The sequence below is a fragment of the Oncorhynchus masou genome, chromosome 32 (assembly GCF_036934945.1).
Source record: "Oncorhynchus masou masou isolate Uvic2021 chromosome 32, UVic_Omas_1.1, whole genome shotgun sequence".
NCBI lineage: Eukaryota > Metazoa > Chordata > Actinopteri > Salmoniformes > Salmonidae > Oncorhynchus > Oncorhynchus masou.
The window spans coordinates 2,027,265-2,043,039 of NC_088243.1; the positions used below are offsets into that span (position 1 = coordinate 2,027,265).

The window sequence follows — 15,775 nt, forward strand, 5'->3', positions numbered from 1 at the left end:
ACCCTGATCTGCTGAGGAGACAACACAATGACCCTGATCTGCTAAGGAGACAACACAATGACCCTGATCTGCTGAGGAGACAACACAATGACCCTGATCTGTAGAGGAGACAACGCAATGACTCTGGTCTGCTGAGGAGACAACACAATGACCCTGATCTGCTGAGGAGAAAACACAATGACCCTGATCGGCTGAGGAGACAACACAATGACCCTGATCTGCTAAGGAGACAACACAATGACCCTGGTCTGCAGAGGAGACAACACAATGACCCTGATCTGCTGAGGAGACAACACAATGACCCTGATCTGTAGAGGAGACAACACAATGACCCTGGTCTGTAGAGGAGACAACACAATGACCCTGGTCTGTAGAGGAGACAACACAATGACCCTGGTCTGTAGAGGAGACAACACAATGACCCTGATCTGCTGAGGAGACAACACAATGACCCTGATCTGCTGAGGAGACAACACAATGACCCTGATCTGTAGAGGAGACAACACAATGACCCTGGTCTGCTGAGGAGACAACACAATGACCCTGATCTGTAGAGGAGACAACACAATGACCCTGGTCTGCTGAGGAGACAACACAATGACTGATCTGCTGAGGAGACAACACAATGACCCTGGTCTGTAGAGGAGACAACACAATGACCCTGGTCTGCTGAGGAGACAACACAATGACCCTGATCTGTAGAGGAGACAACACAATGACCCTGGTCTGCTGAGGAGACAACACAATGACTGATCTGCTGAGGAGACAACACAATGACCCTGGTCTGTAGAGGAGACAACACAATGACCCTGGTCTGTAGAGGAGACAACACAATGACTGGTCTGTAGAGGAGACAACACAATGACCCTGATCTGCTGAGGAGACAACACAATGACCCTGATCTGCTGAGGAGACAACACAATGACCCTGATCTGCTGAGGAGACAACACAATGACCCTGATCTGCTGAGGAGACAACACAATGACCCTGGTCTGTAGAGGAGACAACACAATGACCCTGGTCTGTAGAGGAGACAACACAATGACCCTGGTCTGTAGAGGAGACAACACAATGACCCTTCAGGATGTCCACCATCGGCCCCCAGCCCAGGCCGTTGTCCCCACCTGCTTCAGATGTCCACCATCGGCCCGTGGAAGGGAAAGAAACTGAACTGAATGACTACTGACCAGTAACACTCACTTCCTTCAAGAGTCAAAGACCACATCACCTCCCTCCGACACACTCCACCCTCTCCAATTCGCCTACCGCCTTGACAGATCCACGGACGACGCAATCGCCATGGCACTGCCCTCACCCACCTGGACAAAACGAATGCTTACGTGAGGACGCTGTTCATCGACTACAGCACGACCTTCAATACCATATGGTCCTATTAGCTCATTACAAAGCTCACAGCCCTGGGCCTGATCTCCTCCCTACGCAACAGAGGGGAGGAGGAAGAGGATCTACTGTACTAGTACCGTAATTTAAGTCAAATTGTATTTGTAACATGTGCCGAATACAATGGGTGTAAACTTTACCCTGAAATGGCTTGTTTACGAGCGCTTCACAACGATGTGGAGTCAAAATAAATACATATAGAAATACTAGACTTGTGTGCTATTCTATGCACTACCCATAAGGCTCTGGTCAAAAGTAGTGCGTTATATAGGGAATAGGGTGCCATTTGGTCCGGCAGCCATCTTAGCTCCTTTAAAGAGATCAGTCTCTGCTGTTCTTTTAATGATCTAACTCACAAACTTTAGACTCACATAAGGTGTAGGTGTTGTTATGAATGTTTATGAGTGGTCATGATGCTGTTCTACCAAAACAAATGAAGTATCTATGAATGTTTATGAGTGTCATAAGAATGTTATAAGCAGTCATAAGGCTGTCGTAAGGCAGTCACATACCCAGGTTATAGGCCATGAAGTCCGAGGAGAAGCACTTGGCGCCGTGGCTCATGGACGTGTCGTTGTGAGTGTTCCCTCCAAACACCAGCATGGTTCCGCTAACGATGACCGCCGTGTGGAGGTACCGGAAGAACCCGCTGTCCTTTAGTACCGTCCTGGAGAACATACAGAATCATGGAGAACATCAGCAGGACACAAACAAATCAGCATCCCAAATGGCACCCTATTCCCTATGGGTCCTGGTCTAAAGTAGTGCCCTATTCCCTATGGGTCCTGGTCTAAAGTAGTGCCCTATTCCCTATGGGTCCTGGTCTAAAGCAGTGCCCTATTCCCTATGGGTCCTGGTCTAAAGTAGTGCCCTATTCCCTATGGGTCCTGGTCTAAAGCAGTGCCCTATTCCCTATGGGTCCTGGTCTAAAGCAGTGCCCTATTCCCTATGGGTCCTGGTCTAAAGTAGTGCCCTATTCCCTATGGGTCCTGGTCTAAAGTAGTGCCCTATTCCCTATGGGTCCTGGTCTAAAGTAGTGCCCTATTCCCTATGGGTCCTGGTCTAAAGTAGTGCCCTATTCCCTATGGGTCCTGGTCTAAAGTAGTGCCCTATTCCCTATGGGTCCTGGTCTAAAGCAGTGCCCTATTCCCTATGGGTCCTGGTCTAAAGCAGTGCCCTATTCCCTATGGGTCCTGGTCTAAAGCAGTGCCCTATTCCCTATGGGTCCTGGTCTAAAGCAGTGCCCTATTCCCTATGGGTCCTGGTCTAAAGCAGTGCCCTATTCCCTATGGGTCCTGGTCTAAAGTAGTGCCCTATTCCCTATGGGTCCTGGTCTAAAGTAGTGCCCTATTCCCTATGGGTCCTGGTCTAAAGTAGTGCCCTATTCCCTATGGGTCCTGGTCTAAAGTAGTGCCCTATTCCCTATGGGTCCAGGCTCTGCCCTCCAGGCTCTCCCCTCCAGGCTCTCCCCTCCAGGCTCTACCCTCCAGGCTCTACACTCCAGGCTCTACTCTCCAGGCTCTACTCTCCAGGCTCTACTCTCCAGGCTCTACTCTCCAGGCTCTACTCTCCAGGCTCTACTCTCCAGGCTCTACTCTCCAGGCTCTACTCTCCAGGCTCTACTCTCCAGGCTCTACTCTCCAGGCTCTGCACTCCAGGCTCTGCACTCCAGGCTCTGCACTCCAGGCTCTGCACTCCAGGCTCTGCACTCCAGGCTCTGCACTCCAGGCTCTACACTCCAGGCTCTACACTCCAGGCTCTACTCACCATCGGCTGCGGTCCACGTCGTACATGTACAGGTCTCCAGACAGGCCGTACTTGTTAGCGCTGAAGGCCTTGTACCCTCCGTGGATGTAGATGGCTCGGGAGGAGGGGTCAAACACACTGCTGTGGCCGTACCCTCCCTGCACCAGGGCTCCATCTGTAACCACGGCACGCCACGTGTTCCTAGCTGGAGCAGAACAGAGGCTTAGGGTTGGTTATGGCTGTGTCTAGTCAGGTATGGGTTAGGGTTGGTTATGGCTGTGTATAGTCAGGTATGGGTTGGTTATGGCTGTGTGTAGTCAGGTATGGGTTGGTTATGGCTGTGTATAGTCAGGTATGGGTTGGTTATGGCTGTGTATCGTCAGGTATGGGTTTGTTATGGCTGTGTCTAGTCAGGTATGGGTTAGGGTTGGTTATGGCTGTGTATAGTCAGGTATGGGTTGGTTATGGCTGTGTGTAGTCAGGTATGGGTTGGTTATGGCTGTGTATAGTCAGGTATGGGTTGGTTATGGCTGTGTATCGTCAGGTATGGGTTTGTTATGGCTGTGTATAGTCAGGTATGGGTTAGGGTCGGTTTTGACTGTGTCTAGTCAGGTATGGGTTGGTTATGGCTGTGTGTAGTCAGGTATGGGTTAGGTTTGGTTATGGCTGTGTCTAGTCAGGTATGGGTTAGGGTCGGTTATGGCTGTGTATAGTCAGGTATGGGTTAGGGTTGGTTATGGCTGTGTATAGTCAGGTATGGGTTGGTTATGGCTGTGTGTAGTCAGGTATGGGTTGGTTATGGCTGTGTATAGTCAGGTATGGGTTGGTTATGGCTGTGTATCGTCAGGTATGGGTTTGTTATGGCTGTGTATAGTCAGGTATGGGTTAGGGTCGGTTTTGACTGTGTCTAGTCAGGTATGGGTTGGTTATGGCTGTGTGTAGTCAGGTATGGGTTAGGGTTGGTTATGGCTGTGTCTAGTCAGGTATGGGTTAGGGTCGGTTATGGCTGTGTATAGTCAGGTATGGGTTAGGGTTGGTTATGGCTGTGTATAGTCAGGTATGGGTTAGGGTTGGTTATGGCTGTGTATAGTCAGGTATGGGTTGGTTATGGCTGTGTGTAGTCAGGTATGGGTTGGTTATGGCTGTGTATAGTCAGGTATGGGTTGGTTATGGCTGTGTATCGTCAGGTATGGGTTTGTTATGGCTGTGTATAGTCAGGTATGGGTTAGGGTCGGTTTTGACTGTGTCTAGTCAGGTATGGGTTGGTTATGGCTGTGTGTAGTCAGGTATGGGTTAGGGTCGGTTTTGACTGTGTATAGTCAGGTATGGGTTAGGGTTGGTTATGGCTGTGTATAGTCAGGTATGGGTTGGTTATGGCTGTGTGTAGTCAGGTATGGGTTGGTTATGGCTGTGTATAGTCAGGTATGGGTTGGTTATGGCTGTGTATCGTCAGGTATGGGTTTGTTATGGCTGTGTCTAGTCAGGTATGGGTTAGGGTTGGTTATGGCTGTGTATAGTCAGGTATGGGTTGGTTATGGCTGTGTGTAGTCAGGTATGGGTTGGTTATGGCTGTGTATAGTCAGGTATGGGTTGGTTATGGCTGTGTATCGTCAGGTATGGGTTTGTTATGGCTGTGTATAGTCAGGTATGGGTTAGGGTCGGTTTTGACTGTGTCTAGTCAGGTATGGGTTGGTTATGGCTGTGTGTAGTCAGGTATGGGTTAGGTTTGGTTATGGCTGTGTCTAGTCAGGTATGGGTTAGGGTCGGTTATGGCTGTGTATAGTCAGGTATGGGTTAGGGTTGGTTATGGCTGTGTATAGTCAGGTATGGGTTGGTTATGGCTGTGTGTAGTCAGGTATGGGTTGGTTATGGCTGTGTATAGTCAGGTATGGGTTGGTTATGGCTGTGTATCGTCAGGTATGGGTTTGTTATGGCTGTGTATAGTCAGGTATGGGTTAGGGTCGGTTTTGACTGTGTCTAGTCAGGTATGGGTTGGTTATGGCTGTGTGTAGTCAGGTATGGGTTAGGGTTGGTTATGGCTGTGTCTAGTCAGGTATGGGTTAGGGTCGGTTATGGCTGTGTATAGTCAGGTATGGGTTAGGGTTGGTTATGGCTGTGTATAGTCAGGTATGGGTTAGGGTTGGTTATGGCTGTGTATAGTCAGGTATGGGTTGGTTATGGCTGTGTGTAGTCAGGTATGGGTTGGTTATGGCTGTGTATAGTCAGGTATGGGTTGGTTATGGCTGTGTATCGTCAGGTATGGGTTTGTTATGGCTGTGTATAGTCAGGTATGGGTTAGGGTCGGTTTTGACTGTGTCTAGTCAGGTATGGGTTGGTTATGGCTGTGTGTAGTCAGGTATGGGTTAGGGTCGGTTTTGACTGTGTATAGTCAGGTATGGGTTAGGGTTTGCTATGGCTGTGTCTAGTCAGGTATGGGTTAGGGTTGATATGGAGGACTCACTAAACAGAGAACATCCCTGGTCATCCCTACTGCCTCTGATCTGGAGGACTCACTAAACAGAGAACATCCCTGGTCATCCCTACTGCCTCTGATCTGGAGGACTCACTAAACAGAGAACATCCCTGGTCGTCCCTACTGCCTCTGATCTGGAGGACTCACTAAACAGAGAACATCCCTGGTCGTCCCTACTGCCTTTGATCTGGAGGACTCACTAACAGAGAACATCCCTGGTCGTCCCTACTGCCTCTGATCTGAAGGACTCACTAAACAGAGAACATCCCTGGTCGTCCCTACTGCCTCTGATCTGAAGGACTCTACATTATGAGTGTTGTAGTGCCCTGGATATCCTGGCCGTCCCTACATTATGAGTGTTGTAGTGCCCTGGATATACTGGTCGTCCCTACATTATGAGTGTTGTAGTGCCCTGGATATCCTGGTCGTCCCTACATTATGAGTGTTGTAGTGCCCTGGATATACTGGTCGTCCCTACATTATGAGTGTTGTAGTGCCCTGGATATACTGGTCGTCCCTACATTATGAGTGTTGTAGTGCCCTGGATATACTGGTCGTCCCTACATTATGAGTGTTGTAGTGCCCCTGGATATCCTGGCCGTCCCTACATTATGAGTGTTGTAGTGCCCTGGATATACTGGTCGTCCCTACATTATGAGTGTTGTAGTGCCTTGGATATCCTGGTCGTCCCTACATTATGAGTGTTGTAGTGCCCTGGATATACTGGTCGTCCCTACATTATGAGTGTTGTAGTGCCCTGGATATACTGGCCGTCCCTACATTATGAGTGTTGTAGTGCCCTGGATATACTGGTCGTCCCTACATTATGAGTGTTGTAGTGCCCTGGATATACTGGTCGTCCCTACATTATGAGTGTTGTAGTGCCCCTGGATATCCGTCCCAAAAAATATATATAAGGAATTTTAAATGGTTTATACTTTTACTTTGGATACTTTAGTACATTTCAGCAATTCCATTTATCTTAACACCAAAGTATATTTAAAACCAAATACTTTTAGACTTTTATTCAAGTAGTATTTTACTAGGGAGCTGGGAAATCTCCAGGATCAACCGTTGAATACAGGAACACCATATACGGTCACGCTCACCAAAGTTGTACTCCTGCACCTGGCTGATGTACCCGTATAGAGGACAGTGTCCGAACAGCACCAACATGACTGGACTACCCCCCTCCAACAGGGGGGGCACTACGTGGGCAGAGTGTCCCACCACGGCCCACTGTTCCTGGGCTCGGGCAGAGAGGGACACCCAGGTCTGGTTCTGGATGTGGAACACCCACAGCTGGCTGGTCACGTTGCCAGTAGAGTCTATCTTCCCTCCGTACATGTAGATCTTTCCCTGGGTTTAGAGGAGAAACAGGACGTTAGAGAGGGGGAACAGGACGTTAGAGAGGAGGAACAGGACGTTAGAGAGGGGGAACAGGACGTTAGAGAGGGGGAACAGGACGTTAGAGAGGAGGAACAGGACGTTAGAGAGGGGGAACAGGACGTTAGAGAGGGGGAACAGGACGTTAGAGAGGGGGAACAGGACGTTAGAGAGGAGGAACAGGACGTTAGAGAGGAGGAACAGGACGTTAGAGAGGGGGAACAGGACGTTAGAGAGGAGGAACAGGACGTTAGGACAGGACGTTAGAGAGGAGGAACAGGACGTTAGAGAGGAGGAACAGGACGTTAGGACAGGACGTTAGAGAGGGGGAACAGGACGTTAGAGAGGAGGAACAGGACGTTAGAGAGGGGGAACAGGACGTTAGAGAGGAGGAACAGGACGTTAGAGAGGAGGAACAGGACGTTAGAGAGGGGGAACAGGACGTTAGAGAGGGGGAACAGGACGTTAGAGAGGGGGAACAGGACGTTAGAGAGGGGGAACAGGACGTTAGAGAGGGGGAACAGGACGTTAGAGAGGGGGAACAGGACGTTAGAGAGGAGGAACAGGACGTTAGAGAGGAGGAACAGGACGTTAGAGAGGAGGAACAGGACGTTAGAGAGGGGGAACAGGACGTTAGAGAGGAGGAACAGGACGTTAGAGAGGAGGAACAGGACGTTAGAGAGGAGGAACAGGACGTTAGAGAGGAGGAACAGGACGTTAGGACAGGATGTTAGAGGAGAAACAGGACGTTAGAGAGGAGGAACAGGACGTTAGAGAGGGGGAACAGGACGTTAGAGAGGAGGAACAGGACGTTAGAGAGGAGGAACAGGACATTAGAGAGGAGGAACAGGACGTTAGAGAGGAGGAACAGGACATTAGAGAGGAGGAGCAGGAGGTTAGAGAGGAGGAACAGGACGTTAGAGAGGAGGAGCAGGGACGTTAGAGAGGAGGAACAGGACGTTAGAGAGGAGGAACAGGACGTTAGAGAGGAGGAACAGGACGTTAGAGAGGAGGAACAGGACGTTAGAGAGGAGGAACAGGACGTTAGAGAGGAGGAACAGGACGTTAGAGAGGAGGAACAGGACATTAGAGAGGAGGAACAGGACGTTAGAGAGGGGGAACAGGACGTTAGAGAGGAGGAACAGGACGTTAGGACAGGACGTTAGAGAGGAGGAACAGGACGTTAGAGAGGAGGAACAGGACGTTAGGACAGGACGTTAGAGAGGGGGAACAGGACGTTAGAGAGGAGGAACAGGACGTTAGAGAGGGGGAACAGGACGTTAGAGAGGAGGAACAGGACGTTAGAGAGGAGGAACAGGACGTTAGAGAGGGGGAACAGGACGTTAGAGAGGGGGAACAGGACGTTAGAGAGGGGGAACAGGACGTTAGAGAGGGGGAACAGGACGTTAGAGAGGGGGAACAGGACGTTAGAGAGGGGGAACAGGACGTTAGAGAGGAGGAACAGGACGTTAGAGAGGAGGAACAGGACGTTAGAGAGGAGGAACAGGGCGTTAGAGAGGGGGAACAGGACGTTAGAGAGGAGGAACAGGACGTTAGAGAGGAGGAACAGGACGTTAGAGAGGAGGAACAGGACGTTAGAGAGGGGGAACAGGACGTTAGAGAGGAGGAACAGGACGTTAGAGAGGAGGAACAGGATGTTAGAGAGGAGGAACAGGACGTTAGAGAGGAGGAACAGGACGTTAGGACAGGATGTTAGAGGAGAAACAGGACGTTAGAGAGGAGGAACAGGACGTTAGAGAGGGGGAACAGGACGTTAGAGAGGAGGAACAGGACGTTAGAGAGGAGGAACAGGACATTAGAGAGGAGGAACAGGACGTTAGAGAGGAGGAACAGGACATTAGAGAGGAGGAGCAGGAGGTTAGAGAGGAGGAACAGGACGTTAGAGAGGAGGAGCAGGACGTTAGAGAGGAGGAACAGGACGTTAGAGAGGAGGAACAGGACGTTAGAGAGGAGGAACAGGACGTTAGAGAGGAGGAACAGGACATTAGAGAGGAGGAACAGGACGTTAGAGAGGAGGAACAGGACATTAGAGAGGAGGAGCAGGAGGTTAGAGAGGAGGAACAGGACGTTAGAGAGGAGGAGCAGGACGTTAGAGAGGGGGAACAGGACGTTAGAGAGGGGGAACAGGACGTTAGAGAGGGGGAACAGGACGTTAGAGAGGGGGAACAGGACGTTAGAGAGGGGGAACAGGACGTTAGAGAGGAGGAACAGGACGTTAGAGAGGAGGAGCAGGACGTTAGAGAGGAGGAACAGGACGTTAGAGAGGAGGAGCAGGACGTTAGAGAGGAGGAACAGGACATTAGAGAGGAGGAGCAGGAGGTTAGAGAGGAGGAACAGGACGTTAGAGAGGAGGAGCAGGACGTTAGAGAGGAGGAGCAGGACGTTAGAGAGGAGGAACAGGATGTTAGGACAGGACGTTAGAGAGGGGGAGCAGGACGTTAGAGAGGAGGAGCAGGACGTTAGAGAGGAGGAACAGGATGTTAGGACAGGACGTTAGAGAGGAGGAACAGGACGTTAGAGAGGGGGAACAGGACGTTAGAGAGGACAGGTTATAACAAGTTATAATATGCCATTACGGAGAAGGACAGATGGCAACATCTTAGGTCTCACTTCTCAACTACAAGAGGTTAGCTGACATCTCACAACACATTACGGTGAGAAGGAGCACTAACGAGCCATCTACCGCAGGGTGAAACAGATTCTTAGGGAATTGATGTTGTTTGAGGTCAGGGCCAAAGGTCAAGCTTCTGAGCTAAGAGCTTGCGAAAGTGTATTCTACAGAGTATTCTACTAATGACAACGAAATAGTACTTTGTCAACATTACTACAGATGAACAACTATGTCCCTGGAGCCCATACCTCATGTAGTGCCAGAGAGTGTCCGTATCGTCCCATGACGGAGTTGACAGAGCGGTTGAGAGACAGCCAGCGATGGGAGCTGAGGTTATACCTGGGAGGAGAGAGAGAAGATCAGGACCACTGAGCATCAAAGGCAAGACCAGGTAGGCCAGGACCAGGTAGGCCAGACCAAGGTGGGCCAAGTAGGGCTTAGTTACATTATGGGTTCATTTCATGGACACAAATTAAGCATAATCGTGGACTAAAATAAGACTCTCCATTGAGTTAGCTGGGGGCAAGAGGTCCGTGCTGCTTACGCCAAATCCTGACTGTCATCACCATGACGCAACAGGAACCAGGATTCGCCGGACCAGGCGATGTTTTTCCCCTCCTCAGTCCAGTGTTGGTGATCACATGTCGACCGGAGCCTCTTCTCATTGTTGTTAGCTGAGTGGAACCCTGAGTGGTCGTCTGCTGCAATAGCCAATCCGTGACAAGGACTGACGAGTTGTGTGTTCAGAGATGCCGTTCTGCACACCGCTGTTGTACTGCGCCGTTATTTGTCTGTTTGTGGCCCGCCTGTTAGCTTGCACAATCCTTGTCATTCTGCTTCGAGCTCTCTCATCAACAAGCTGTTTCATCTATAGGACTTCCCGTTGCCTGGATGTGTTTTGTTTGTTACATTTCTCTGGGAAATCCTAGACACCGTGGTGCGTGAAAAGCCCAGGAGGGCGACTGTTTGAGATACTGGATCCGACGTCCATGACACCGACGATCTTACCGCTGAGCGTCGCTTAGGTCACTCGTTCCGCCCATTCTAATGTTCAATCCAACAGTAACTGAATGCCTCGATGCCTGTCTGCTGGCTTTATATAGCAAGCCACGGACATGCAACTCACTGTCTGTAAGAGCGATCCATTTTCGTAAACGGGGTGGTGTACCTAATAAACTGTAGTGTACAGTGCAACTTGTCACTCTAATCTTAAAGGGATAATGTGTTAACCCTGAGACCCAAGCATAGATCCAACACTGAGACCCAACCCTGAGACCCAAAACTGAGAGCCAAGCATAGACCCAACCCTGAGACCCAAGCATAGACCCAACCCTGAGACCCAAGCATAGACCCAACCCTGAGACCCAACCCTGAGACCCAACCCTGAGACCCAAGCATAGACCCAACCCTGAGACCCAAGCAGAGACCCAACCCTGAGACCCAACCCTGAGACCCAAGCATAGACCCAACCCTGAGACCCAAGCATAGACCCAACCCTGAGACCCAACCCTGAGACCCAACCCTGAGACCCAACCCTGAGACCAGAGCATAGATCCAACCCTGAGACCCAACCCTCAGACCCAATCATAGACCCAACCCTGAGACCCAAGCATAGACCCAACACTGAGATCCAACCCTGAGACCCAAGCATAGACCCAACCCTGAGACCCAAGCAGAGACCCAAGCATAGACCCAACCCTGAGACCCAACCCTGAGACCCAACCCTGAGACCCAAGCATAGACCCAACCCTGAGACCCAACCCTGAGACCCAAGCATAGATCCAACCCTGAGACCCAACCTGAGACCCAACCCTGAGACCCAAGCATTGATCCAACACTGAGACCCAACCCTGAGACCCAATAATAGACCCAACCCTGAGACCCAAGCATAGACCCAACCCTGAGACCCAAGCATAGACCCAACCCTGAGACCCAAGCATAGATCCAACCCTGCGACCCAAACCTGAGACCCAAGCATAGACCCAAGCATAGACCCAACCCTGAGACCCAACCCTGAGATCCAACCCTGAGACCCAAGCATAGACCCAAGCATAGACCCAACCCTGAGACCCAACCCTGAGACCCAAGCATAGACCCAACCCTGAGACCCAACCCTGAGACCCAAGCATAGACCCAACACTGAGACCCAAGCATAGACCCAACCCTGAGACCCAAGCATAGACCCAACCCTGAGACCCAACCCTGAGATCCAACCCTGAGACCCAACCCTGAGACCCAAGCAGAGACCCAACCCTGAGACCCAAGCAGAGACCCAACCCTGAGACCCAAGCAGAGACCCAACCCTGAGACCCAACACTGAGACCCAAGCATAGACCCAACCCTGAGACCCAAGCATAGACCCAACCCTGAGACCCAACCCTGAGATCCAACCCTGAGACCCAACCCTGAGACCCAAGCAGAGACCCAACCCTGAGACCCAAGCAGAGACCCAACCCTGAGACCCAAGCAGAGACCCAACCCTGAGACCCAACACTGAGACCCAAGCATAGACCCAACCCTGAGACCCAACCCTGAGACCCAAGCATAGACCCAACCCTGAGACCCAACCCTGAGACCCAAGCATAGATCCAACCCTGAGACCCAACCCTGAGACCCAATCATAGACCCAACCCTGAGACCCAAGCATAGACCCAACACTGAGATCCAACCCTGAGACCCAAGCATAGACCCAACCCTGAGACCCAAGCATAGACCCAACACTGAGACCCAAGCATAGACCCAACCCTGAGACCCAAGCATAGACCCAACCCTGAGACCCAACCCTGAGACCCAAGCATAGACCCAACCCTGAGACCCAACCCTGAGACCCAAGCATAGACCCAACCTGAGACCCAACCCTGAGACCCAAGCATAGATCCAACCCTGAGACCCAACCCTGAGACCCAATAATAGACCCAACCCTGAGACCCAAGCATAGACCCAACACTGAGATCCAACCCTGAGACCCAAGCAGAGACCCAACCCTGAGACCCAAGCAGAGACCCAACCCTGAGACCCAACACTGAGACCCAAGCATAGACCCAACCCTGAGACCCACCCTGAGACCCACATAGACCCAACCCTGAGACCCAAGCATAGACCCAACCCTGAGATAATAGACCCAACCCTGAGACCCAAGCATAGACCCAACCCTGAGACCCAAGCATAGACCCAACCCTGAGACCCAAGCATAGATCCAACCCTGCGACCCAAACCTGAGACCCAAGCATAGACCCAAGCATAGACCCAACCCACCCTGAGATCCAACCCTGAGACCCAAGCATAGACCCAAGCCCAACCCTGAGACCCAACCCTGAGATCAAGCAGACCCCCTGAGACCCAAACCTGAGACCCAAGCATGAGACCCAAGCATAGACCCAACCCTGAGACCCAACCCTGAGATCCAACCCTGAGACCCACCCTGAGACCCAGCAGCATAGACCCAAGCATAGACCCAACCCTGAGACCCAACCCTGAGACCCAAGCATAGACCCAACCCTGAGACCCAACCCTGAGACCCAAGCATAGACCCAACCCTGAGACCCAAGCATAGACCCAACCCTGAGATCCAACCCTGAGACCCAACCCTGAGACCCAAGCAGAGACCCAACCCTGAGACCCAAGCAGAGACCCAACCCTGAGACCCAACACTGAGACCCAAGCATAGACCCAACCCAGACCCAAGCCTGAGACCCAAGCATAGACCCAACCCTGAGACCAAGCAAGACCCAACCCTGAGATCCAACCCTGAGACCCAACCCCCCAAGCAGAGACCCAACCCTGAATCAGAGACCCAACCCTGAGACCCAACACTGAGACCCAAGCATAGACCCAACCCTGAGACCCAACCCTGAGATCCAACCCTGAGACCCAACCCTGAGACCCAATCATAGACCCAACCCTGAGACCCAAGCATAGACCCAACACTGAGATCCAACCCTGAGACCCAAGCATAGACCCAACCCTGAGACCCAAGCATAGACCCAACACTGAGACCCAAGCATAGACCCAACCCTGAGACCCAAGCATAGACCCAACCCTGAGACCCAAGCATAGATCCAACCCTGAGACCCAAACCTGAGACCCAACCCTGAGACCCAACCCTGAGACCCAACCCTGAGACCCAAGCATAGACCCAACCTGAGACCCAACCCTGAGACCCAAGCATAGATCCAACCCTGAGACCCAACCCTGAGACCATATAATAGACCCAACCCTGAGACCCAAGCATAGACCCAACACTGAGATCCAACCCTGAGACCCAAGCAGAGACCCAACCCTGAGACCCAAGCAGAGACCCAACCCTGAGACCCAACACTGAGACCCAAGCATAGACCCAACCCTGAGACCCAACCCTGAGACCCAAGCATAGACCCAACCCTGAGACCCAAGCATAGACCCAACCCTGAGACCCAAGCATAGATCCAACCCTGAGACCCAAACCTGAGACCCAAGCATAGACCCAACCCTGAGACCCAACCCTGAGACCCAAGCATAGATCCAACCCTGAGACCCAACCCTGAGACCCAATCATAGACCCAACCCTGAGACCCAAGCATAGACCCAACACTGAGATCCAACCCTGAGACCCAAGCATAGACCCAACCCTGAGACCCAAGCATAGACCCAACCCTGAGACCCAACACTGAGACCCAAGCATAGACCCAACCCTGAGACCCAAGCATAGACCCAACCCTGAGACCCAAGCATAGACCCAACCCTGAGACCCAACCCTGAGACCCAACACTGAGACCCAACCATGAGACCCAAGCATAGACCCAACCCTGAGACCCAAGCATAGACCCAACCCTGAGACCCAACCCTGAGATCCAACCCTGAGATCCAACCCTGAGACCCAACCCTGAGACCCAACCCTGAGACCCAACCTTGAGACCCAACCCTGAGACCCAACCCTGAGACCCAAGCATAGACCCAACCCTGAGACCCAACCCTGAGATCCAACCCTGAGACCCAAGCATAGACCCAACCCTGGTGTCTCCGGAAGGTGGTGATTGACTCCGCTGTCCTGGCGTCGTGAGGGAGTTTGTTCCACCATTGGGGGGCCAGAGCAGCGAACAGTTTTGACTGGGCTGAGCGGGAACTGTACTTCCTCAGTGGTAGGGAGGTGTAGGGCCTGATCAGAGCCTGGAGGTACTGCGGTGCCGTTCCCCTCACAGCTCCGTAGGCAAGCACCATGGTCTTGTATCGGATGCGAGCTTCAACTGGAAGCCAGTGGAGAGAGCGGAGGAGCGGGGTGACGTGAGAGAACTTGGGAAGGTTGAACACCAGACGGGCTGCGGCGTTCTGGATGAGTTGTAGGGGTTTAATGGCACAGGCAGGGAGCCCAGCCAACAGCGAGTTGCAGTAGACCCAACCCTGAGACCCAAGCATAGACCCAACCCTGAGACCCAACCCTGAGACCCAAGCATAGACCCAACCCTGAGACCCAACACTGAGACCCAAGCACAGACCCAACCCTGAGACCCAACCCTGAGACCCAAGCATAGACCCAACCCTGAGACCCAACCCTGAGATCCAACCCTGAGACCCAAGCATAGACCCAACCCTGAGACCCAACCCTGAGACCCAACCCTGAGACCCAAGCATAGACCCAACCCTGAGACCCAAGCATAGACCCAACCCTGAGACCCAACCATGAGACCCAAGCATAGACCCAACCCTGAGACCCAACCCTGAGACCCAAGCATAGACCCAACCCTGAGACCCAACCCTGAGATCTAACCCTGAGACCCAAGCATAGACCCAACCCTGAGACCCAACCCTGAGACCCAAGCATAGACCCAACCCTGAGACCCAACCCTGAGACCCAAGCATAGACCCAACCCTGAGACCCAACCCTGAGATCCAACGCTGAGACCCAAGCATAGACCCAACCCTGAGACCCAACCCTGAGACCCAAGCATAGACCCAACCCTGAGACCCAACCCTGAGATCCAACCCTGAGACCCAACCCTGAGGCCCAAGCATAGACCCAACCCTGAGACCCAACACTGAGACCCAACCATGAGACCCAAGCATAGACCCAACCCTGAGACCCAACCCTGAGACCCAAGCATAGACCCCAACCCTGAGATCCAACCCTGAGACCCAACCCTGAGATCCAACCCTGAGACCCA

At 52.1% G+C, this 15,775-nt stretch overlaps 1 protein-coding gene across 3 annotated transcripts in view; it reads right to left on the reverse strand.

Annotated features, from left to right (window-relative positions):
- atrn (attractin) overlaps positions 1–15,775 on the reverse strand; it is a 301,160-nt gene that overhangs the window by 200,887 nt on the left and 84,498 nt on the right. For all 3 annotated transcript variants that reach the window (XM_064953084.1, XM_064953083.1, XM_064953082.1), the window contains exons 7-10: positions 9,887–9,977; positions 6,730–6,979; positions 3,169–3,352; positions 1,914–2,068 (exon numbers count right to left, since the gene is read on the reverse strand). In XM_064953084.1, the coding sequence (XP_064809156.1) occupies positions 1,914–2,068; positions 3,169–3,352; positions 6,730–6,979; positions 9,887–9,977 (680 nt within the window). The remainder of the gene's footprint in view (positions 1–1,913; positions 2,069–3,168; positions 3,353–6,729; positions 6,980–9,886; positions 9,978–15,775) is intronic.